This window comes from Papilio machaon, chromosome 13 (assembly GCF_912999745.1).
Source record: "Papilio machaon chromosome 13, ilPapMach1.1, whole genome shotgun sequence".
NCBI lineage: Eukaryota > Metazoa > Arthropoda > Insecta > Lepidoptera > Papilionidae > Papilio > Papilio machaon.
The window spans coordinates 5,470,263-5,495,129 of record NC_059998.1 but is presented as its reverse complement, the minus strand read 5'-3'; the positions used below and the strand labels follow the sequence as shown (position 1 = coordinate 5,495,129).

The 24,867-nt window shown below is 33.3% G+C and overlaps 6 protein-coding genes across 8 annotated transcripts in view; 4 read left to right on the top strand and 2 right to left on the bottom strand.

Annotated features, from left to right (window-relative positions):
* The window catches only part of LOC106710538 (ATP-dependent DNA helicase MER3 homolog), a 32,926-nt gene extending 30,538 nt beyond the window's left edge, over positions 1-2,388 (top strand). Inside the window, exons 26-28 of the mRNA XM_045680706.1 lie at positions 6-762; positions 994-1,710; positions 2,340-2,388. Coding sequence (XP_045536662.1) covers positions 6-762; positions 994-1,710; positions 2,340-2,388 — 1,523 coding nt within the window. The remainder of the gene's footprint in view (positions 1-5; positions 763-993; positions 1,711-2,339) is intronic.
* A 631-nt stretch (positions 2,389-3,019) lies between these two features.
* Positions 3,020-7,837, top strand: LOC106710567 (interferon-inducible double-stranded RNA-dependent protein kinase activator A homolog). 3 transcript variants are annotated; one of them, XM_014502650.2, is made up of 8 exons: positions 3,020-3,222; positions 3,729-3,923; positions 4,127-4,280; positions 4,698-4,815; positions 4,970-5,100; positions 5,315-5,475; positions 6,402-6,533; positions 7,436-7,837. In XM_014502650.2, the coding sequence occupies exons 1-8, from the start codon at positions 3,220-3,222 to the stop codon at positions 7,682-7,684; spliced, it is 1,143 nt and encodes a 380-aa protein (XP_014358136.1). In that variant the 5' UTR covers positions 3,020-3,219; the 3' UTR covers positions 7,685-7,837. The 3 variants fall into 3 exon arrangements, with proteins under 3 accessions (XP_014358136.1, XP_045536484.1, XP_045536483.1); XM_045680527.1 differs by lacking the exon at positions 3,020-3,222 and adding an exon at positions 3,352-3,447 and having other exon boundaries at positions 3,712-3,923; XM_045680528.1 differs by lacking the exon at positions 6,402-6,533.
* Positions 7,838-10,457: 2,620 nt separating this feature from the next.
* Positions 10,458-12,205, bottom strand: LOC106710537 (putative gustatory receptor 59f). Its single transcript, XM_045680705.1, has 4 exons — positions 11,201-12,205; positions 11,075-11,143; positions 10,906-10,995; positions 10,458-10,523 (listed from the first exon to the last, which is right to left on the bottom strand). The coding sequence occupies exons 1-4, from the start codon at positions 12,203-12,205 to the stop codon at positions 10,458-10,460; spliced, it is 1,230 nt and encodes a 409-aa protein (XP_045536661.1).
* A 436-nt stretch (positions 12,206-12,641) lies between these two features.
* Positions 12,642-15,966, top strand: LOC106710536 (malate dehydrogenase, mitochondrial). The gene is made up of 8 exons (XM_014502618.2): positions 12,642-12,848; positions 13,178-13,341; positions 13,487-13,594; positions 13,825-14,088; positions 14,476-14,691; positions 14,834-14,959; positions 15,116-15,259; positions 15,517-15,966. The coding sequence occupies exons 1-8, from the start codon at positions 12,683-12,685 to the stop codon at positions 15,718-15,720; spliced, it is 1,392 nt and encodes a 463-aa protein (XP_014358104.2). The 5' UTR covers positions 12,642-12,682; the 3' UTR covers positions 15,721-15,966.
* Positions 15,967-18,431: 2,465 nt separating this feature from the next.
* Positions 18,432-20,853, bottom strand: LOC106710614. Its single transcript, XM_014502709.2, has 5 exons — positions 20,569-20,853; positions 19,986-20,090; positions 19,567-19,691; positions 19,034-19,270; positions 18,432-18,642 (listed from the first exon to the last, which is right to left on the bottom strand). Exons 1-5 carry the CDS (start codon positions 20,735-20,737, stop codon positions 18,487-18,489), a joined length of 792 nt encoding a protein of 263 aa, XP_014358195.2. The 5' UTR covers positions 20,738-20,853; the 3' UTR covers positions 18,432-18,486.
* A 356-nt stretch (positions 20,854-21,209) lies between these two features.
* On the top strand, positions 21,210-24,076 carry LOC106710535. The gene is made up of 5 exons (XM_045680704.1): positions 21,210-21,398; positions 21,668-21,798; positions 21,866-21,925; positions 22,043-23,648; positions 23,941-24,076. The coding sequence occupies exons 1-5, from the start codon at positions 21,263-21,265 to the stop codon at positions 24,069-24,071; spliced, it is 2,064 nt and encodes a 687-aa protein (XP_045536660.1). The 5' UTR covers positions 21,210-21,262; the 3' UTR covers positions 24,072-24,076.
* The last annotated feature ends 791 nt before the right edge of the window (positions 24,077-24,867 follow it).

Genomic DNA, 24,867 nt, shown 5'->3' with positions numbered 1-24,867 from the left:
TCCAGATCAATTTAACAACAAGAAAACAATGGAGATTTACTATTCAGATTATTACGATGAATCTAATAAGGCATTGGTTCCAATGTTATCTTCTAATGATGCCAATAATGTTTATGAAAACCGCAAGCATTCCCCTAACAGTACTTTAGAACAAGCAGCTGAAAAGATGGAAGAGAAAGAGATGTTACTCGATTCTAAAAATTATGGTTCATCTAGTCCATCGGTTATCAAAAATAATATCTCTTTTCAACCATATTTCAATAAAGTATTAGATAAAACTGTTTCCTTCGGATGTGAATACATGAAAAAGTTTTCATTTACAAAAACACAAGTAAATGTATGCACGAAAAGTAATACTGAAGATAATTATTGCATTATAAGTAAAGTACAAATTGATTTGGACATTATTAAAAATCAATCTACTATAGAAAAGGGTAATTTTACGCCCATTGAAGAGAAACTACCTAATATTTTAGTAGACAATAAATTAAATGGAGATCAAAACAATTTAGAAAACAGTAAAATTCTCATAGAAGAAACTGGATGCAAAAACGATATAGTCAAAAGAGAACAAACGAACAACATTCATAACAAACAAAAGAGTTTAAGCACGATACAATCGAAATTTAAAGAAAGTCCTCAAACATCAATACAATTAAAGGAACAATGTGATAAAACATATATGGAACAATATTACTCTGTTCCTAAAACATGTCATACAGTTAAAGACATTATCAATAAATACCAAAAGTTAGCCTCCAGGTAATTTGACCTTATGACGTATAAATATTCATTTTAGATTAACTAACTTATAACTTAATTGCAAAACTAAAAAAAAATGAAAAGAACACTACGTTATATTAATTTAATTTTTCTGTATCAGATTTCAATTTTGGAAACTCTACAATGAAATTTTATGCTCTCCAGAAATAAACTTTAAAATAATAAGATGTTAAATATCGCTAGTATTTTTATACCAATTATATCTTTCAGAAAATTTTATGAATCAGATGCAGAAGGTCGTTATACACCCAGTTCTACCTACAATAAAAATACATCAAATGTTAAAAATGAAAAAGTTAAAAGACCTTTCAGAATAAAAGATTTAGATAAACACTATAAGCCGAAAACTCAAAACACTAATATTCAACCACCTCCAGAATTAGACCATTCAAAATTGATGGCAAAAATATTTGAAAGTATAAAAGATAGCACAGAGACAAATAAACATGAACTGGAAGTAAATAAGTTAATAGATGAACCTGATATTGAATATACAAGAAATAAAAATTTCAATGATTTAGAATCACCTGATTTAGGATCGCCTGATTTAGAATCGACTGATTTAGAATCGCCTATTATTGACGATGAAAGTCCTAGTTTTGAAAAAACAGATTTGCTCAACAATGACTTGGATATAAGTCAATCTATGTTGAATCCAAAATCACTACTAGAAAGTTTGGCACAAAACGACATTATATTACCACCGTTGCAATTTCGCGATGAAGCTAAACGGAACAGTCCCGTTTTTGATATAGATTTAAATGACTTTAACCTTACAAATGTTGATAAAATTAATCTGGATGATGCCTTTAAAAAAGACGACAACACATCGTCAACTGCCAGTGAAATCGAAACCTGGACAATGTCAAAAGATGATGAAACGTGGTCCAATATTTCCAAATCTACTACCGCAGAAGTAAATATCCCGTCAGTCTCTGATTGCTATATCCAATCTACACCTTCAAGAAAAATGAAACTAAGTCAATTTAAATATCCACGGAAAAAAATATTCAAAGTTCGAAAGTAAATATTATTTTTCTTATTACTACAAGCTTTTATATGTAATTTAATAGTATTAGCTATTATTTCATATGTTATTTGAATTAATAAATTGTTTCAAATGCTTCAATTGGTTTCTTATTGAAGGCGTTTTTTTTTTTGGGCGGCGCTATGCCGCCCTCTCGTTCCCCTAACATAGGCAAGGTCAGGGACCTGGGATACAGATTTTTCTTTATTTTCTTTATTTATAATTTTAAAAACAATATACATAAAACTTAAATTAATATCACATTCGTTTCTTAGCTCTATTTAAAAACATAAATTACTAAATATAAATAAACCATAAAATATTACAACTAGATATCTATGTACATTTAAAATTTTCAACTAAAATAATAATACAATATATTTAAGGCGTTAAATTTAAAGTCAAACGATAAGATCTGGTGTTTTATCCCATTTTCGAGAAAAAAGTTAACTGCTGAATCCGATCCCGTTGGGTATGATAATATAGGGTCTGGTTGAACTTTAACTTAAAGGCCTTTTTGGTGGAGTAGGAGAAGAGGGGGTTATATTACGAGGGACTCGCCAGAAATCAAGGCCTAATTTTAATATCATTTCAGAAATAAATTGTTAGCTTTACTAAGGCGATAAAACGCTGTAGAACGCGGCTTCGAATTTGCAGCTCGAAACGCAAATCATAGACAGGTACAAATTGAGCTAAGTTGCGCGCCGGTTTACTAATGTACTTCGCTCTCAGATAAAGAATAGATCATATACTTGGTCCTAGACTTCACTCTTGCAAACTGTGAAGCTGACTGCAGGTTATCAATTTTAGTTGTGTTACCATGACTAAGAACCAATGAACCAGCCAGTTTGTGGGACTATATAAGTGTCATCTTTAATGTCTATCTCTAGTTAAACGCTGAATCGCTGATTGAAAATGACAAATTTGTTTTATATTACTTAAAACTACCCCTTGAAGGTACTGTGTCACCTAATTCTATGTCAAATAGTTCGAGATTCCAACACTGCTATCGTCAGCGCCAAAATGGCGTTAATCAAACAGGCACAAAATATCTTAGCTTCTAGCCTATCCAGTGGAATTAGAGTTAGTGTATGATTTACATGTTCAAGTCTATGCCTAGTCATAGTCACTCAGTCCAGTATCTACTGTCTACAATTACTTACTCTATATCTCTATATATGATTTTTCATAAAATCCTTTGCAGTTTGCAGTGCATAAAATTACATTAAGATTTTTCCGAATATCTATCTATTAGTATTGTTAATAATTGTTTTAATTTCTTGGTGATGTTGTAAATTTTGTTATTACTTCTAAAGGTGTTTGTGATCGAAAATATCACGTAGTGTGATAGGAATACTGCTAATTAACAAAAGTCTAATTAAATCGCAATCTTGGCGAAATATTACAAAATGGTAGGTATTTAAATCTTTTGTCTTATCATTTAATTGAAAAATATGATTTTTCAAGAGATAATACGAGAAATTGTTATATTGTAAGTCTTTGGCAAGATTTGCCGGCATGTAGCCATTTTGCGGGTAATGGCCGGTGCGGCGCCATGTCATTTACCCAATCACATGTTTTACCTTAAAATTATTTTCTCATTTAAACACTTTTTCTAAACCAAATAAATATTAAAAGTAAGTTCATTGCTACGGTATTACTTAGATCACTATTTAACGCAATTTATAAATACATTTTCGCTTTTAATAAAATTGATATAATTACTTTAATAACATTAGTATTTTTAGACTATAAGCTGTATAAAATTACCATGAATTGTCATTATTAATTATCTAACAAAAAATAAGCCTGCAATCAGTAATACACTAAAAAAATTAAAGAACATAAATATAAGTAACGCTACAATACTAACTTTATACGATATGATAATCAATGATTAGGCTATTGTATGCAATAGATGGACGGTGGAGTGGTGCACCCTCAATCGGGGGGAATGCATCCGGGCGTGCCGGGCGTGCTGCACGGCATGCCGATGCACGGAGCCGGCCCGGATGGCGAGCACGTGCCTCACGGACCACGCCGACGATTTCAGAATCGGCCCAAGCAGCCCAATAATTTGGAACGTCTGCCTTTGGATGAGGCTGCTAAAAGGGTTTGTTGAACAATTTGTAACAAAGATAAAGGATAAAGTGATCTATCTGACATAGGAATACAAAACTTTTGTCAACACAATGTATAGATAATATTATAATGAGAATCCAATTGTAAAAATACAATCAACACATATTATTTAAACCACCTTAAAGCATCCTTTGTGTTTTAACAATATCTTAATTTTTTAACATGTTTTGGTAGGAAATGGAAGCTCTTCCTATGAAAACCCCAGTTTCAGTCTTACAAGAATTATTAGCTCGCCGTGGAACAGTGCCCAAGTATGAGCTGGTACAAATAGAAGGAATGATACATGAGCCTACTTTCCGCTACAGAGTCACTGTTGCTGATTTAGTTGGTAAGACTTTGTCAGCACTCTATATGCTTAAATTCTAGTCAATATGTTACCAAAGTATGTTTTCTCTAAACTAACTCAAAGCATCTGAGAGTCAGGGGTTAGGCACTTGACTTGTAATCTACAGGTCCTGGGTTTGAATTCTGCCATGTACCAATGTGTTTTTCCATTTACATATGGACATTTATCCGACTTTCTTATGGTGAAGGAAAACATGCACATATCTGTGAAGAAATTCAAAAGATGAGGTTCAAGAGACTATGGCCTAGTCACCCTTAACTTAGAGTAGACTCCAAGCTCTGCCCTCAGTGAGGATGTATAGTGAGATGATGATGAACTCTAAAAGTGCCTTAGGGCACTTTTGACACCCTTTTAACAGGTGTGTATAAAACTAGAACTTTGAACTATTTATATTTACAGCTATGGGAACAGGGAGGTCTAAAAAAGAAGCAAAACATTCGGCAGCTAAAGCTTTGTTGGACCGTCTCACTGGTGCAGCACCTGCTGAACCTCCAACTAATGGAAATGTTCCTGAACCGTAAGCATAATAATTTATGAAAAATACTTTTCAAATCTATTTTGGTGAGAGCTATGTGACTGTTATTTTATAGGTTTATTATAATCTTATTAGATTTTGCTGTACGTCACAAATAAATTAAAAAAAAATGAAATCAAGTTTGTTTTTCTTTCAGTGGTGCAGTGGTGTCCTTGTTTGAAGATAAGCTTATGGGCAATCCGGTGGGCTGGTTGCAGGAGCTCTGCATGTCTCGTTTCTGGCCACCCCCTTCATATCATGCTGAAAACGATGATAATGTTAATAGACGTGAGTGTTTTTAAATGCCTTATAAGCTTTGATGTTTGTCAGTATTAAATATATCTTTATGTCAAAAAAAATTGCATGAAATAATGTTTTAAAGATTTCAACAAAGTGAAAAATGTAAATATGTGGTATTTAGCCGATATGCTTTGCAAGTTCACTTTAACATGGAATACTAACAAAAGTTTTACTAGTTTTAATTTTTAGACTGTTATTTCAGGTTTGCCTCATGAGCGTCAGTTCACTATCGTTTGCACGCTTTTAAAGCGTCGCGAGGTGGGTACGGGCAAGTCTAAGAAATTGGCAAAACGTCAAGCCGCTTATAAGATGTGGCAGGCCCTGAAGGATAACCCTCCGGAATCCTTCCAGAATGAGGAAGAGGTAATTTAAATATTTCATACACTAATCCAATTTAATATAGCATATTTAACTCCTTTCATTCCATTGCTTGTATTTGTGGAGTGATCTCACAATCTTGAGTGGTGGCAAATGTGTTAAAAAAAAATTAAGTTGTTGAATCAAAGTGGAAATAGGTGTTCCATGAATAGGCACAAGTGCAATTGATTTGTTGATATAAAGGTTCATTATTTTTATGTTTTCTCCTGTGTTTCTAATGTTTAAACTGGGAAGAAACAGTGTTTCCCGCTTGCCTTTTTGTATTGTTACTAATATGTGTTTACTAAAACAACTTTTGCCCTCTAATAATTAAGAATAACATTTAATTGAGTATAAATTTTTTGTTTATTCACTAATTTGCATAAATATCAAGTTTATTAACATTTTAATATTAAAATAAACTATTTCTGTACAATTAAAAATACTTTTAGTACTTCCTAGAAAAAAATCCAAATAAAGTTTTAAATTGTAACATAGATTAGTTGTTAAGAATTTAATTAAGTATACAATTTTGTATGCAGCTCTTTCATTACATAACAAGTTAGTGCATAACATGTGAAAATTTTTGTGATCTCGTTTTTTATTAATAAACACTTATCAATCATTATATATTCATCAATTCTTATTTCGTAAGAAATCTACTTTATTTTCTAACTTGTAAACATTTGACTAAAGAGTCTTAACTTAATGTTTTTGAAGTGTAATTCTCGTGTCGTGACACTTGTATTTTACATGTGATTTCATAACAATATGACAAAAGTGTTAGAGAAGTCAAAACTCGTGCAATAACTCATGGTTATATAATTCTGTAGGAATCGAGAGGTTCGGATAAACTTGGCCAGGTGTTTTACTATCTTTCAGACGGATTGCGATGAAATTGTTACATTATTATAATTGGTGTTGTGTTCTAGGGTGTCGCGTCGCGCTATGCCGATTTGAAAGATAGTAAAATCTCCACACTCACAACAAGTCACAGCCACAAGGTGTCGCAGTTCCACAAACATCTTAAGCAATCTATCGGCCCCAACCTGGCCAAGTTGCAGGTATGATGAATACACATCTCAATCGTAAATGTTTTATGTATAAATTATTGTTGTTATATCAAAGCCGACTGACTCTTTGAACCACTTTGACAGTTTGGAAAGATTTTTTTTTTTAGGATAACAAATTACATACCTAAATTATCATTTTAAAATTATCCTAGTAACAAAAAAAAACGACTAATTTTAAAAATAAAAAAGAGTTATCTAGCTATTTCTTATAGTAGACTTATATATGCTATGTAGTATTGAACTGCAAATAACATGATCTGGTCTATATTGTGGGTCAGTCGGGTAAATACAATGAAATGTTCTCAAATTTGTGTTAGAATGTGTTTTAGATGTTGCATGACTTGTTATTGATTGCTATTCAATGTGACATGTACTATTAGATAAGTTTATTTTTACTTCATTTTACAACAACCTATTCACAACTTTTACATTTTTATACAAAAAAAATCATGCTGAAATATAGGTTTTACCCATTTACACAATTTTACTTTACAAAAATTACCGAATTTTTATGTTAGGATATTATTTATATTGTTGCAAACTTTGTGTCATTAATTTTCTTTTTCCTTCAAATTTGTATACTTGTAAGGTTTCTATTTATACCTCACCACTAGTTGTTGTTGGTAGTTATATCTTTTGCTGAGATACCTCATATTATTGTAACTTGACATGCATGTTGACTTTGTCCCTAAACTGCATGTTAATAAACTAATCCCCACACTCAGAGCCAAATCGGCCTCTAAAGAGATCTTTAGCATAGATTTCACATACTTAATTTTAACGGAGACTACTTATAAACTGACTGGCATTAAGATATTATTGATGTTGTGTTTGCTGGCGTTTATAAACTAAAATAAAAAATAAAAATATTTATATAAATACTTTATTTACAGGTGACTCCATTGAATAACAAGGATTTCAACTTTGTCCAATTTCTGCAAGAGATAGCCTCCGAGCAAGCGTTTGAAGTGACATATGTTGATATTGAAGAGAAATCTATGACAGGCCGTTCTCAATGCCTCGTGCAGTTGTCTACCTTACCGGTGGCTGTCTGCTATGGATCTGGTTTGACTAGCAAGGACGCTCAGTCCTCGGCTGCCCAGAACGCTTTGGAGTATCTAAAGATTATGACTAAGAAGTGAGATTTCTCGAACGTGCGACATCCGTTTCACATTTATAAGTGGCAACCAGTGATCCTCTGAGTGAATTTATTTTCGAACTCGATAGCAATTATATGCTCCCAGTTAAATTTTTAAATATATAGATAGGCCTCTCTGTTTTAATTTTAAAACTCCATATCGTATTTTTAAATAAGATTTAAATCTTAAAAATAATTCCAGTTATTTAAATTTGCAGTAACAGCGGGACTGTATACTCTAATGTCTTGTTGTATATTTTAATTATTTTGGCCTATCTATGTATATAAATGTTTGTTGAAGTAGTTTTGAGCAATGTTTTGTAGAGAGCATGGTATGCCACTGTGATGTTTATCTCGCGATGTCGCCGGGATTGAGGCTGTACCTTCACTACCCCCCATACGATCGGGCTTCACTTCGGGCTATGCTGTATAACTGGCATATTTGCAGTGTTTTTATGTATAATTGCCACTTTAATTAATGTTTGCGTGTATTTTCATTTTTATAACTGCCATTTGCAAATGTATTCTTGGCATATAATTTGTTTAATTAATGTTTGCATGTATTTTCAGTTGTATAACTACCATTTATAAATGTATTTTTGGCATATCATTTGTTGAATTAATGGTCGCATGTGTTTTAATTTCTATACCGTTCATTTACAAATGTATTCTTCGCATATCATATGTATAATTAATGGTCGAATGTATTTACAGTTGTATAACTTATATTTGCATGTATTCTCAGTAACCGGTTATTTTTCAGATGATAATGTAGTTAATGCTTTTTAATTTAATTTGAGGAAAATAATCAGTCAGAATTATTTATAAGTTATGGTACTAATTTAATTTATAGAGAATGAACTTGAATTGTGTATTTTATTTAAAAGTAAAATTAATTTTTTTTTAATATAAATGATGAACTGAATATCATTAGAACGCATATATAAAATATACACAATATTTCCATACAATGAATTCTTTTAAATGTATTATTTATCTTTTTAAAGTAAAATATAGTTATTTTATATTTTTTTAGGTTATGACAACACATTGAATTAATTATTTTTGAAATGTTTGTTTTTCAAGGCTTATGTTACTTCTAAATATCAAAATAACTGCTATTATTTTACAATTATGTATGTCATATTGAGACAGACATATAATAGCAAATTTCGTATATATATATAACATGATTTTTAAATTGCAAAGATTAAAAAAAAAATTTGAAGTTTCAAAGATTATAAAATTAATTCGATATTTTGTTGGAAACAAATTTATACTTCTATGCATGTTTCCAACAAAATATCGATCGAAAAAAAACTAGTTTTTTCTTTTCAATTGCTTATCAGAATTAAAAGTAAATTATGAAAATAATATTATAGTGAATTTTGGTAGTTTCTAATATATTATATTCTGTTGCTTTGTGGTTTTAGTAGATTAGAGTAGAGTTTATTTGCGTCACTGCCAATGTGCGAGTACATAGCATAGCCCGTAAACTTCGAAACAAAGTATGGAGTGGTCATATAATAAAATACAAGCTATACTTTGCATAGAATTAGTGTAATTTTCCCAGCGTGGAAATTACTCAATAAATTATTTCAAGAAAATGTAAAAAAAATATATAAAATGTATTGTAAAAAAAAATTACAAAAAAAATATGTGTGGATTATTTCCAGTTTAATATTCAGCATTATTTAGCATGTTTTTTGCATTCATAATATATAAAAAAAAAACTAAAAATAATTATCTACTTATCCAAAATTCTAAATCTTAGCTTTTAATGTATATTTATAATGGTGGAATAGCGTAAATGTCTTTTTTAGTTGTTGCAGCCAATGGCGCTGCACCGCGTCCTTTAGTACCGTGCGATGCGTTGACGTTGAAGATGTCTAACATGCTGAGCATTAAACGGAAAGACAACATCGCCTCTCGACGGACTTATTTCATTTGTAGCCAGTCAACGTGGGTTTTCTTTTATATACATGATTGAAAACTTTGCAGGGAAGTCGACAACAACATTGAATGGAGTACATTACTGGTGTTAAAGTTTGCGATGTTAGGGATCCCTTGCCTGTGAAAATGGGCATTATTTTAATGCAAAGTATAGAGGTTGTAACATTTTGTAGCAGGTGCATGGTCGTCGTTGCGGCGTCGCATTGCCGACGTCCGTGCACTAACACAGTTTCTTTTAAATTGAATGGTGTGAGTTGATCTCAGCCGCGCCGCCATCCGCACTGTTCAAATTAGAAAAGACTTACGGAGTTAAGGAATGGAGTACCGTTCGACCAAGACCAACTAAATGAAATTATAACGTCCTACACACGAGACATCGGAGTTCGCGTTTTATGTTTGTGTTTAGTCAGTCTTGGTTTTTTTACATAAATAAATATAAATATCGTTCGTCGTAGTCGACGGTTTTCTTCAATTATCGCTCTTGCTAGTTGTAATTGTAATAATTAAAATATAATGAAATAATGGACGACATTTTGCTCGCACATATTGTTTTAGCTCATATAATAAAGATTGATGTTTGCTTGAATAATTTGTTTTTTTTTTATACTCGCAATTTACCCCAGTTTTGCTTCATTAGTAATAGAAAAAATGGAGCTTAACTCGATGACAAAAGTGATTTTTCTATTGATTAAGAACTTCACAAGTTACATCAAATCACTTCGTTTATAAAATTAGTATCAAAGGTATGACACTAATATAGTGTTGTACTGGAAGCTCATCCAAGTGACCGTCTTCAAGTCTGGCGGTTTTCTGATCTCGTCAAATCAGTCATCATTCTTTCTATCAATTTGGACTAATATAATAAGATATAAAGATGCCGAAGAAAGCGTCTGAAATGAAACAAAATAACGCTTTATTTATTTAACAAGAAACCTGTTTACTAAGGAAACACACAATTTACACGATGAAAAATCGAGCGCCCGATTTTGAATAATTATGTGATTGGAAGTGGTACTCTACTTTATATAGGTTAAAAGATGTAAGTCGATCATAATCATAAATGGCTGCTAACCTATGAGAAGCGACACAATAATTTGGTAACTTTGAAAGAAATTGTGTAGTAGGCTGGGCATTATTGAAGGAGTGAACGTGAGTGATCCCTCCTCTTCAGAACGTTCCCAATATTCTCAAAGTCAAGATTATTTGATGACGCGTGTATGGCCTCATTAAACAATTATTTAGAAAAATGGCTCGTATAATATTTATACTTACATTATACATTAGTGTTGCATCCAATGAAATACAATCAAACAATACTATTACTATGTTTTTGCAAGTAATTACTGAAGTAAAATGTTGCACCTGTAAGAGAAATCAAAATGCTTAGCTTTAATATAATTTTAACATTAGTTTTTTAAGCTAATTGTCTATATAAAAATACCTCCATATACCGACGGCCATCATGTCCCGCAGTCGGAATGTCGAGCAGAGCGTGTCCAATTTTTCGAACCTGCAAGACATTATTTTTTTTAATTCAATAAAGTATTTTTTTTGTAGTAAAAATCACACTTACCTTCATCTTCAAAGCATGGCCTGATGATGCCAAAAGGAATATCTTTAGTAAATGAAAACTAATCCAAAAAGAACAATTAAATATTTCATAAACAGTTGTACATTTTTTAACGACTAATCCTTGATACATAATTAATGCTTCATTAACAATTCCATAGAAGCAATGAAAAATACATACTAATAAGGGATATTGAAAGATTTTATTAATTTCAGATTTAGCATCAAAAGCTTTGTTATATAACAGTTCTATTTGCTTTACTGTAAGGGTTTGCGCTTTCATTTGAACAAAACACTTATCTTCATTTGTTTTATTGTGCAATTGTGTGATTTGCTTCTCAAGATTTGAGAGCAAAATGATCAACATCATTATTGTTACGTAATAAAAAAGAATCATAATGAATTGTAAAGTCTGTGCTGAGTTAAAAGATATGTACATCAAAATCATCCTCCATAAACTTTCTCCTTTTAAGAAGTTAAGACAGCATTGTATTAAAATCACAAGAAATAGACATTTAAGTAATAAATGAACTTTATAATAAATACGTTTAAGATCACCAACATTCTTATAATGTTTTGATAAATCATTCCAAGTCGACATTATTATATTTAACATTTTCACGTATTTGTGACGATTTAGAAACGCATTCACGTACGTGACAATTATAAAAATTATCACAATAATTATTTCTATAACGTAATTTATTTTAGTCAGTAAAACGTCTATAACAGGACTTGAATCAGAACTTAAAAACACTTCTCTAATATGCAATACTAAAAACACATATATTGTTAAAACAACACTAACACCATAAATAGTGTTAACATATATTGATTTACGTAAAATCCTATATATTGTTTTATTTTGTTGAAATTTAACACTATACGGAAACAGTCCTAAGAAAGTTATCACAGAATAAATTGGTTTAAAAATATCGTTTATACATAAATTGTCATTTACTTTTGGTTTCGGATTTAAACAACTCTTCAACTGATTTAACATTTTAAATGCGTAACGTTTATTGAAATGGTCATAGAAAGTTGTTGATTCAAATAGAAATAAACCGTTCGTTTTTCCATTAGCAATATTACTGCATTGTAATATTGCTAATGGTACGTGAGAACGTTTATCAGTAAAGTAAAATAGATTCTCATTTATTATTCACATATTACTTAGTAACTAAATTATTTGGAAAGAATAACTTAATTTAGTTAGAATGATTGAAAATAAATGAATTGCTTGGGGATGTTAAAGGTAGTTCCAGCATGTTTCAAGTATGAATTCACGAAACGAACACGAAACGGATTGCTGGCTCATATTCAAACTTCATAATACATTAAATAAAGAATTTTTAATGACAATGTACAACTTCTTTTTTTATTAAATAAGCTGTCATAAATTATAAACATCATAAAAATGTATAATGGACATCTAAATTAAGCAAGTATTCTAAAAAATATCAGAAAATTACAAAAAAAAATGTATCGTTTGAGACCTTTTTTTAACTTTTTACAAATTGATGTCAGACGAAAGACTAAAATTGCAAATTTACCGAAAAAAATCGATAGCAATGATGTGTTTCGAAAGTACAGTACATGTCCGGCCGGCATGAAGGTCACTATTTGTGGAGCAGCTGGGAACACGGGTAAGAATATATTACTTATTTGATCATTTACAGTTTTCTATAAAGTTATTCTGACCATTGCCACGCTCAAAGCTACGATACCTACTTTCCATTCGTAGAGGACTGCATAGAGTGAATGAAAATCTTACCTTCTGTAAGACGTCGCTATCCGCTCAAATTTGATAACTACGCAAATAAATCAAACCCCTCATTTATTATAAAACACATGTATGAATTAACTTTTAATTTATACATAAATTTTGCGTAAGAATAGCTTTAATTAATTATGTGTAACAATAGGAAAAAGTCACCAGTAATAAAAATAGCATAATAAATTACTTTATTTTCAGGTCAACCTTTAGCTTTGTTATTAAAACAAAGTCCGCTACTTGATGAAATAGCTCTATACGACATCTGCCCCACTTGCGGGTATGGCATGGAGCTAAGTCATGTTGACACCAAATGCAAGATCTCATCGTTTTCCGGACGCCATATGCTTTGCGACGCATTAAAGGTAAAGTGTAATTCATAGTCAAATAATATAGTACAACGAAACATAGATCTATCAATCAGACTCGACAGCAAATAGTCATAGTGTTTATGTAATTATTTATAGCCTAACAATTTAATTAAGATCATCACAGTACTAATTATTACAGGACGCCAAAGTAGTTGTTATTGTGGCTCGTGATGAAGAAGACAGCTTTGAAAAAAGCGCGCCAATCATCACTGAAATCGCTCTGCAGATTTGCAACACATGTCCTGAGGTCAGAAACAGTGCTCATTTAAATCCTTATCATTTCTTGATTTCGTAGATAAAACACTACAGACTCGTTGTGGACATTTTATACAAGCGAATCGATCATCGATAAAAAGCTCCTTAGTGCTAAGTCATACTCGTCCAACAGGTCAAATATAGAAAAGACATTGAAATTATTCATCACAGCAGTTTGTTCTGTGACTACGTAATAATTAAATATATTAAAACGTTTCACAGACCTTTACCATAGTTGGTACGGAGCCTGTGGAAAGTATGGTGCCTTTAATCAGCGAAATACAAAGACTTCGAAACGTGTACAATCCTCGCAAACTGCTCGGTTGTGTCGAGCTCCACTGCGTGCGTGCCAACACGGTGCTGGCAGACTTCCTGCGTGTGCCGCCAGAGAGCGTACGCGTGCCTGTCATCGGCGGCGCCACACCCAACACCATGGTGCCGGTGCTCTCCAGCGCAGTACATCCCGGCACATTGACGCAGGAACATGTAAGTTCACATATAAAAAAATAAATGTTATAAAGATCTTTTGAAGATGGCGCTCTAACATTACAACAATTAACTTATGGCGCTGTCCTGCCAGTTGATGTAACCGCTGTTAAGACATATTTATAGACGAAAAAGGCAAACAATCAGGGGGTCGCCTAATGTTAAATAATCCGACACCCATAGATCAACACCAGTGGAACCGCAAGTGCGTTGCCTATCAAAAGACGTAGTTAATTTCTTCGTAAGTAAGGAGTCGCAATCAACATCTTTAGTGTAGATGCAGTTAGCAATCTGATTAAAAAATCTACACTTACAAAGACTTGCCTTTACTGCAGGAATTTTGGTGCGGTTGTTTGTTGAAGATGAATTGCTAGTTTTGTTGTCCAGGTGGAGTGCGTGACATCTTGTATAATGGGTGGCACGGAGGCGGTATGCGCGGCTAAGGGCTGTAAGCATGCAACGGCGAGCCTAGCGGGCGCGTACGCCCTGGCTCGCAACACGCTCAACGTGGTGAAAGGCCTGCAGGGCGGCAAAGTAGAGCAGTGTGCGTACGTCGACTGCCTCGGCACTTGCGCACCTAATTGTCAATTCTTCGCCAGTGAAGTAAGTTGGCGAATTTACCTTTTTGCTGACAGTAGGTTTTACAGGTTTAGATTAGTGACCGTAAAAACATCCATATAACCACCATGTAAACGTTTTTTGTCGCGTTTGGGGTCCATTTAAAAATAAGTCATTTCCATTACAGGTTATTCTTGGTTCGACGGGAATAGAAAAAAACTTGGGAATTCCTGAGTTAACTAAATTTGAAAACTGTCTTCTTTGCAAGTGTCTTCCTTATGTGCAAAATGAAATCGCCCGAGCTATTTGGCTGGTAAGTATATAGTACGGTGATATTGTAATCGTGAAATACATAAGCGTAGCTAAAATCTACAATATGTTAAATCTAATTCGTATACCGTGGTAATTAGTTGTTTACGTACATTAACTAGGTCTGCATATGTAATCTTTGTCTTTGTGTATGTACCAGGTATACACGATGTGCCAGCAATGCACGTGCTACTGTTCGCCGTCGCCCAGTGAGTGCTATGCACCGCCGTGCATGCCCTGCGCCCCGCCCACTAACTGGACTTGCGAGTGCCCCGACTCCTGCCGCGACGAATATCTCGCCTCGGTGAGCTCAGATACAAACTATATCACCATACCCTGCAACGTGCTCAAATCACATGCGAGAGGAAGGTAGCATATCTGCTATATTCACCTACCTTTTAGAACACTCGGCGTAACAAATCCTATTAGGAACTAACTGAATTGTTTTAAGACCACCTTCAATTACCAATTTGTGCTAATCGGTTGTATACAGTAGTCGGCTAAACGCCCCCTAGATTAAGCCTTTTATTCATGGCGGTATATTATCATTATTTGTTACAGATATGTCGCGAGATGACGTGTCGTTGCGGCAACACGGAGCTATGTTGGAAGCCGCGTGAGTTCGACTTCTACACGGACCGCGCGACGAAGGGCCGGCAGCGGATGATGGAACACAGTGCTGCTTGCAACGATTGCCGAATGCCGAAGAGCGTCCGCATTGAACAGGAGATACGGAACCGAGCCAAGACACCAAGATGCAACTAAACTAAAATCAATGGCTAAAACAGGGCTGTTTTAAACCGTGGATTCTAGGGATGCAGAGGCAGGGACTGTCTTCTAAGGTTCGGCCCTGGGCAGCATCAGCCAATAGTTAGGGATCCTGGCTAAAGCCTCGGACGTATTTTATTTAACCAAGAAGAGCGTAGTGTAACAAAAGATATTTTTGAGCCATAGACAGATATTATGAACACGGTTTAGCATAAATAAGATGCATATCACACTAAAATATGAGTCCAGAAAAGTTTAATAAAGCTCTTTGAAATTCAACACTTTTAAATTACTTTTGCATATTTTTTAAACTGTTTAGTATTTTGAATACAAATTAAACATCTTTTTGAATTAATATTTATTTGACATTACGATTATTGTCTAATTAAACTTCTACCGCTTTTAATAAAATTGAGATTGCAATATGATTTATTTATACAAATGATTCAGTTTTTCTGAATTTAGATACGATGTCATTAAAGTTGTTTTATATTGTGGTAGTAGTTATTTTATCAATTTTATTGTGTAACAGTAACGTAAACCAAAGTGCAAAAGTATAAAAAGTGTTAACTTGTAAAAATGATTCAAATGTTATGTAATAATAATAAAAATTAAACACGAATTTTAATTTTTCTTTTATTAATTCAAATGTAAAACTTTTGAACAAAAAATAAAACAACAATTAAAATATTTCAAATTCGTAAATAACCTAAGAATCTCCACTAATTTTAACATTAATTTTGTGTTTTAAGAACACTCATCTTCACTGAAGCACTCATCAGAACTTGCTTGCATTTCTCCTAAAAATAAAATAGATTCCATAAATATTAGTTTCTATATGATATTTTTGTATTGTACATAGTAATAATAAATAAACAATAATAATTTAGAAGTGACTAAAGATATTAATTTACTTTTTTTGATTGATTTATTAACTAAGGTTAAGAGTTAAAAATAATGAAGTCATTCCCACAGGATATATTGAAATTGTACAAAAACAAATTGTAGATACGCTAAAAATTATCCAAATTTAAACCAATATTTAAGATTGTACCTATAAATAAGAAATAAACGTTTAAAATAATAAGTAAAAATGTACATCACAACATTAATAACTAGATTAGTAATCACCATTTGGGTCGCTGTGTATTTCCCTCATTTCAATGTTCACCGATGGCCTCGAACAACGTTTCTATAAATAATTGATTATTAATAATTATTTGGTGCTTAGTTAATTAACCAGTTGCTTATTACCATTTTGAACCTTAGTTTATTATAAGACTATTAGTCGCTCACGACTTTGTCAATGCAATATTAAAAAAAGGTAGCCTATAATATGCTCGCACACATCAGTTACCTTCCAGTGAAAGTCCTGTCAAAATCGGTCCAGCCGTTTCAGAAATCACCCGGAAAAACGCGGCTTGCGGCAAAGAAAAATTTTAAAATTGATTTTTCGTTATACAGACACTGTAATTTTATTCACTGTATAGATTATACATTAGAAATGTTTACAATTGGTCAGCAATTTCTGAATGACGTAATGGGAATGCTGTATGTTGTTTGGTAACGTAAATCCAAGAATAAAATATAATAATTTACCCTGACGACTAAGCTAATGCCTGAAACCGGTCCTTGGTCTCGTATGTTGCAAGACATTGATGATTTCTGGAACATTAATTACTTTTATTATATTTAAATTGCTTGTGATGGCGCCAAATACTATCACAATATAGTCATGGTAGATTTGAACCTGTTTTTTTTTTAAAATTTGAAAAGGCAGGTGGCCGGCCGTAAAAAATTAAGCTAAAACTTTGAGGTTTATAAAACCTTATGTGCCGACCCCACATGAGTGGGATAAGACCAGGGATGATGATGAGATTGATCTTGTGATCACCTATAACGATCTGTAGTATTAAATAGATAGGAAAATGTTTTATTGGTTCTGTATAAACTAAAAAATACTAATGGGTATTTTATGAATAGTTTCAAAACATAAGCAATGCTTTCATAAATATGTATTAAAATTTATAAACCTTTGGTAGACTAATACAGATGCCTGAGGGACGCTCAAGATAGGTGGCGGGCTTGCAAGGTCCAACTGAAGCTTTTTCGTCTAACGAGTAATAACAACGGCTACTCGTCGGTGCATTCTATAACAATGGTGTAATTGTGTCGTAACTAGTAATTTTCAAATTAGAAATTATAATTAGTCATTGATCATCAAGCCTCCATCAGTCCTCTACTAGGAATAGGTTTTCTCTCTAATGTCTCACTAAATAAATTCTTTAGAAGGTTATGACATTTCTCATGCGAGAAATGCGAACGAACGAGGCAAATATAATACGATGATAGCAAATCTGCGTATGAGAATTCCATCCCAATTACTCAAGTTACATATAGTAGCAAATATACATTCGTCTCTACATCGTTGGTCATGATGTTTTATCATGCTATTCCCTCTCTTAAATGTATAATATACCAACAACTTTCGCGCTATGCTCATAGCCTGATGATCGGAATTGGGTAAAATAAAAGAGCATTGTATTAGTAATTTTATATACACAACTAGAGTACACGCAAAATGTTCTTTAACTTATTTTTCATTACCGTACGCTGGCAACCGACAATGCATAAATAGCCGGTACAATTTACTGAAATCTCTCGCAAAATGTGGAAAAATCTTGATAAGCAATGAGTTATTCGCGGCAGCGGCGTTTTTTATTAGACAGTGTGCGTTATATGCAATTTATTTCCTAGAGTGGTCTATATGCCGGACACGTAGTTCTCAACGGAGACGTCGTCCTCTGACGGCGCCTCGTAGGGCACGCCGCAGCAGAAGAAGGTGCGGACGCTGCGACTGACGCGGCTCGCGCGCGTCTCCCGCGGCAGCCCGCCCGCCTGCTCCTCCTCCAAATACGACTATAAAGCAAATAACATTATGTATAATGATAATGCGGCTAACTTCATCAAACAATATTCTTCCGTACCTTGAACTAAGATTTAGAATATAAAATGGATAGACAAGCATGGGCGGGCTGCCTCGCTAAACTAGTTTACTGTATATTGTTGAAATCGAGCGTACTTTTGATTTAATTGCAATAATATTTTTTACTTGTGATAGAACTAGACCTAATAAAATTTATTAATGATCGATGTCGGATTTCGTATCAAAAATCTTAATAGAATCGCGTTTTTTATTCGTAAAAAGACATGTATAATAAATTCAAAATTGATCCAGTCCTTCTACCATTCATGGAAATTTTTAATGTTGTTTTTGTCTCCTATCAAACATGACAAATGACTGACTCACCCAATCGGACTGTTTCTTGTCTATATCAGCTTTAGGTTGCTCTGTTATCTCATCCTTTATGCACTCCTCGTTCACCATAACATTAACCGTTTCCTGCAGCTTTGTGTCCTGCAGTTTTGACTCCTCAGGCTGTGACTCTGGAGGTTGTGGAGCCGACTCTTTCGTGGTGGTCGAAGGAGTAGGCTGCGGAGTCACAACCCCGGCAACTGTACCACTCGCTTTTGTATCTAATTCTATCTGAAAAAAATTTTATATTTCAAATGCATTTTCTATACACACAAACAATTTTTTTTTGTGTCTTTGTTTCTACTATTTTACACTTTAATATTTGGATTATCTTTCTTCATTAAAATCTCGGATTACCAGTAAGAACCCAAATTCATTTATATGGACGATTAAAATATTCCCAAGGTTCATTTAAACGCAAAACTATATACGCACGCAAGAACTACATCATATTTCATTGTGCATAATCCTATGCAGTTCAGGCTATAATCTACATTTGACATTTTTGAATATGGCGGATGTTCTACCTTATTCTCGACATTGACGGCAGTTAACGTTATCGTCTCGTACTGTATGTTTTCGGGAGGATCGTGCTTGTTGTGGCTCGAAGACAACTTTTTCGTCAACATCTGTTTTTGTTTATCGTACGACACTGCACAAACAAAAAAATATCTTAACATATCATATACTTAAAGGACAATATTGTCTGTCACAAACGGTCGATATTGATTATTTGGCAAATTCGTTCAAGATATAACTATACTTATAATTTAGGCAAAAAAAATAACAACAAAAAAGTAATTATAACGGCAGAGCAGACACATTTAAGACATGGCTGACTTCTAACATAAATCTTGAAAAACCGATGTACTTCATATTTGGCCTGAACAAAATCATCTTGTTTTAACCTATATAAAATAAAGAAGTAACTCAAAGATGTTCTCACCGACGTCTTGTCCCTTTTGAACTTTTTGTTCCTTTTCCTCCTTGTTATCTGGATCGGTACTACCGTTGGCCTCTTGACATATATCTTTCAATTCCTCACCTACGGCTGAAACAAGTTAAAAATATTTTATAGGGCAAACCATAATTTCTATATTGTGACTGGACCAGACACAGTGTTCCCAGAACGTGTGACTGATGGAGTTGGAACCAAATAAACATAAAAGTTTAAACTATAACTTTATGGGATCTGGTAAATATTACGGGTTCATGTTGGATCTGATTTTTGGAGTAATTTTCGAGTAAATTCGGGATACATACGACCAGCGGTGGATGGGTAATTGTCAAAATAAGTACAGAAACTGTTTATTTGATTTATTTGAATTTCTCCTTCTTTAATTGATTATAATATTCAAAATGCACGTATTGCATTAAAATCCGACCATAATTTCGGGTCCACAAAAGTAGTTAACTTGAAATATTCTAACACTCCATTATAATGACAACAAAAAAGGAGAAGAGCGTTCGAATGTTGACAGTAACATGTAAGATGTTGTCAAGTAAATGGTATATATGAAAAGCCTTACACGGCACTCCGAATGCACGAGATCGTTTATGATGTAACTCCGATGCGTCCTGCTGTAACTCGGTGGCTCGGAACGACTGTTTCTGTCTGCTGCCTTGTGTCTGATCTACTACTAGGACAGAGGGACCCCCTAGCGCTGGGGGGTTGTTCTTTTTGTCTTGCTCGGACATACCAGCAAAAACTAATTCATCTAGAACTACAAGAAACCTTTTTCTTCACACGTTTAGTGTCAAAAAAAAAGATACAATACTCACGAAATTACAAATGTTAAAACGTCACGCTTTATAATTTTGACAGTTAACTTTTTTGTTTTATAATAACTTCTTCTATTTTCGAAATGAGATGTTACTAATAAGTATCATCTTAATCTGATCAAAGTCAATTCTGGGATTCATATTTTTTGTATCGTTCGTTTCTAAATGTTGTGAAAATTTTAGCATGTAATATAAAATTAAATAAGTTACAAAACCCTGAAATAAAATCAAAATTCCTTATTATACAGGACAATAGTAGAACTTGTTCTATCAATACTTCTTTGTATCACGCTTATGAATTAAATAAAGAATAAAGACGTCATTAAGTCATACATTTCTGGCAAAACATAAAATTTTTACAACTTAAAAATTCTTTAGTGTGTTTTTTATATAATTTATCAAATTATTAAGTATGCTGGTAAAGAAAAAGAATAAAATGTGATGGAAAATAAACAGCTTCCATCTCAAAAGAAATCATTGCTTAATAAAGAAGAGAAGATTATTAGGAATATTAATTACGAAAATTCTTCTGTCGCAAAAATATCAGACGATTCACCAAAAAGTCACTTGTATTTAGGTAGGTAATAATTACTTATTTAAAGTTATCATGTCTTAGAAGTAGTAGAAGAATAGAAAGAATATCCATATCCGTATTAAGTAGTATTTATGACATAAGTTGATAGTGTATTTTTATTTTTTTATGTCTGTCGAAACGTTGTATGCCTTAAATTCTTTCTGTTTCAATAACGTGAACATCTAAAGTTTAATTTAAAAAGTTATGTACATTACATATCTGAGTTAATGATTTTGAAATACTAGTTTAATTAATAAATAATTTTATTTTAGATGTAGAAATAATTCAAGATAGTCCTTTCGATCAAGAACCGACTCAAAAAGTATTAGTTTCCATTAAGCCCAGGGCACCTGGTATAAAAACTCTATATTTAGCTGAAAAAGATAGATTTAATACAAAAAAGGTAAAATTAATATATGCATATAATTCTTCCTTAAAATTTGATAACTTCACAAATTAATTATTCACAGCGTTCGCATAAAACTGGTTCACGACTAGCGATTGGAGATCATTTATCTTTTCCTACTCGTAAGTATTTTTGTCACTTTATAAAAATATATTGTACACTATAAGATGTTATTATATGAAAATATTTTGTCGTTTTAGGTTGCGGTACAGATAAATGTCAAATTAATAATTCAATTACTAACGAAGATATAAAAAGTGATATTTTAACAAATAAAGATAGTTTCTCCCAGACATATCTGACAGAAGATATTAGTGATAATTCGACTACTGTTTCGAAATGTTTAAATTCTGATAATTTAAGTCAAAAAGATTGCAAGTTATATTATAGAAAAAACAGATCAACCGAAAAATGTTATGTCTACGCCCAGCCCCAACTAATTATGAACCTTCCTAAGGTTAATGAAACGACAGAAGTTCAGGTAAAAAACGGTAAAACTGACGCGACTACGGCAACGAAATCAAATTCTGACGATACATTGATATCCGGTCGTATTGTTAAAAAATTGGTAAGAAAAATAAACAACTTAGAACGTAAACTTTTAATTCAAGAAATGGTATTAAAGTCTATCGAAACTAATGTACCGACATCGTCATCGGATGAGGAATGCAAAGAACATGTAAGAACTTCCCAGAATAGCCATCCCGGGTGCAGTTATATAGAGCAATATAGTCATGTTCCTGAAACATCTGCATTCCAAAGATACGCACAACAGTCCACGTCGGTGTCTGCGAGCAAGGCTACATATATAGGTAAAGAACAGAAGGAGCAGTATGGTCGGGATTTCACAACGTATGACGGCATTACTGCTCGCGGTAGGCGACAAAGTTCTTCCGTGCCAGGGAAAAGAGATGATATTCCAAAAATAGCTGCAGAAAGAGTTCATAAGATCCGCCATAAATTGAATCCCGTACGAGATTATAGGCTGATGGATACGGTTCATTATTTAGCTCAAGGCGAATTCGCTCCACGCGACGATGGTATAAAATTAACACCTTCTCGGGAAGCGGTGTTGAGTGACATCATTTGGGAAGATGTTTGTAGAACGCATTGGCCAAATGCACGTCTCGCTCGTCGTCAATGCGAACGCACTTCCGATCGATACAGCAGTCGATTTGAATTGCAACGACTTATCGATAATCTTCTTCGAGAACGCGTAGCACACGTTGAAAGAAGGCGCAGACGACATTACAGAATAGTCAAACTCAACCATCGACACGAAAACTGTAGACCGATGGGTAAAACTGGTGATATCATCGTCGCGAGCCACAAAAGTAAGCAGTCTAATGAAGACGGAGAAATGCCGGTAATGAATAAGAACGTCGCTAGTGCAGTCTTGACAAACCACAAACACGAGGACCACAATGCTAGAAGAACCTATAGAAGTCACGATCGCCTCACTTATCCCTGGTTACGAAAAAAGAAATGTAGGCAAGATGACAGCGCGCCCGGTCCAAGTTCTGCCGTATATCATTCCACCAGTAAGAGCCCCACATATTGTTATCAAGCATCTAACGCTATAAAAATAAACTGTCCAGGGACACCTGAGAAAGTCCCAAAAGATACGACCAGTACAAGCAATTCCTCCGATACTAAAAATATGAAACCACCTCGGCTATTGGCCAAAAAAGATTCTTTGCGTCGCAAATTTTCGACGAGAAGTAAACCAAATCTGGAACATTACATATTATTACCGACTTTGGTGGTGCGAACGCCTTCTAATGTGAAGCGACAAAAGAAATTTAATGAGTTATACCACCGCGTTTTGAATGGGCATCTTAATAATGGTATCAAGTTTTCTTTCTATTATTTTAACAAAACCCAGACAATTCTATCCAGTTTTTTATAATACTCATTTCAGTTAGATTTTTTTACATTACCATATTATTGAATAAGTTATGGAGGTATCTGGGCTACCAGAATATTTATATAAACGTACATTTAACATCATTTAAGCTATTAAATGATGTTAAATAAACATTTAATTTAATAAACAGGCTTTTAGAAGCTATAATACATGTGTCTTGGTTGTCTTATTATAAATGTTTATGTTAATTTAGAACTTTGTATTAATTTTAGAGCAAAACAGTGCCGCGGCCTCCGAATATTCCAGAAACCGCAGACCCAACCCAAGCAGAAGAGATATTGGACTAAACATCAATATTACTGTAACTGACAGCGAAGAAAATTTAAGTAGAAAATTATCATAACTCGGCGCCCATATTTAATTGGATTCCATTTGTTTTATTTGAAACATTCATATTGATTGAAACATTTGTTTAATTAGGAAATAAACATGATTCTTAAAAATAGTACATATTTTATTTATCGTTCAGTTTAACCTAGTTGTATCCACCACTTTATAGGCCTTTAAATGAATAATTGAGTTTTCACTAATGTAAAACTTATAAGTGTTGTTGTCCTCCTCAATTAATATTGCCATCCTCTTCTATTCCATCTATTCTCTTCCACAAAATATTGGCTACATTACGTATTAGGTAATAATGTCTTAAGTGTGTCGGCAGTGAAATTCTAAAGTCATTATGGCATCGTACATTGAAATGGTTATTACCTTCCCCTACTACATGTTCCTCGTGTCGATACTGACATTTCTTTTGATATATTTTTCATGTAAAAGTTGCTGACTCATGAACAACGGTGCCGACAAGTCTGTGACAGTACAGATATTCTATAACATATTTTTATGATCGAAGCCCGTGAAATACAAACTAGCTGAGGCATCTAATAACATTTCTTTAAAAAATACTTAAGTTTTTTTGTGTAATAAATAATGCATGCGATAGTCCCAAAAAGTTTTGTAGAGCGTAATAAATAAGGAAAAAGGTTTGTGTCTGTGCCATGTAACTAGACAAAAGCGTTTGAGTAACAAAGAAAAGTCAATTGAAATACCTATAAACCTTACTAATATTATAAATGCGAATGTTTAGATGGATGGATGTTTGAAGGTATCTCCGGAACGGCACAACGGATCTTGATGAAATTTGG

Excerpts from the sequence above, each read along its gene's own strand:
- LOC106710567 (XM_014502650.2), top strand. Across the intron at positions 5,476-6,401 it reads CCTTCCAGAATGAGGAAGAG|GGTGTCGCGTCGCGCTATGC; the intron begins GTAATTTAAATA and ends GTTGTGTTCTAG. Across the intron at positions 6,534-7,435 it reads CCAACCTGGCCAAGTTGCAG|GTGACTCCATTGAATAACAA; the intron begins GTATGATGAATA and ends CTTTATTTACAG.
- LOC106710537 (XM_045680705.1), bottom strand. The coding sequence starts at position 12,205 with ATGTTAAATCAGTTGAAGAGTTGTTTAAATCCGAAACCAAAAGTAAAT. Across the intron at positions 11,144-11,200 it reads CTTTGAAGATGAAGGTAAGT|GTTCGAAAAATTGGACACGC; the intron begins GTGATTTTTACT and ends AATGTCTTGCAG. Across the intron at positions 10,524-10,905 it reads ATGCAACACTAATGTATAAT|ACGCTTTCTTCGGCATCTTT; the intron begins GTAAGTATAAAT and ends GTTTCATTTCAG.
- LOC106710536 (XM_014502618.2), top strand. The coding sequence starts at position 12,683 with ATGTATCGTTTGAGACCTTTTTTTAACTTTTTACAAATTGATGTCAGA. Across the intron at positions 13,342-13,486 it reads TGCTTTGCGACGCATTAAAG|GACGCCAAAGTAGTTGTTAT; the intron begins GTAAAGTGTAAT and ends TAATTATTACAG. Across the intron at positions 14,692-14,833 it reads GTCAATTCTTCGCCAGTGAA|GTTATTCTTGGTTCGACGGG; the intron begins GTAAGTTGGCGA and ends TTTCCATTACAG.
- LOC106710614 (XM_014502709.2), bottom strand. The coding sequence starts at position 20,737 with ATGTCCGAGCAAGACAAAAAGAACAACCCCCCAGCGCTAGGGGGTCCC. Across the intron at positions 19,271-19,566 it reads CCGTCAATGTCGAGAATAAG|ATAGAATTAGATACAAAAGC; the intron begins GTAGAACATCCG and ends AATTTTTTTCAG. Across the intron at positions 18,643-19,033 it reads ACAAGAAACAGTCCGATTGG|TCGTATTTGGAGGAGGAGCA; the intron begins GTGAGTCAGTCA and ends TTTGCTTTATAG.
- LOC106710535 (XM_045680704.1), top strand. The coding sequence starts at position 21,263 with ATGGAAAATAAACAGCTTCCATCTCAAAAGAAATCATTGCTTAATAAA. Across the intron at positions 21,399-21,667 it reads AAAAAGTCACTTGTATTTAG|ATGTAGAAATAATTCAAGAT; the intron begins GTAGGTAATAAT and ends ATTTTATTTTAG. Across the intron at positions 21,799-21,865 it reads ATAGATTTAATACAAAAAAG|CGTTCGCATAAAACTGGTTC; the intron begins GTAAAATTAATA and ends AATTATTCACAG.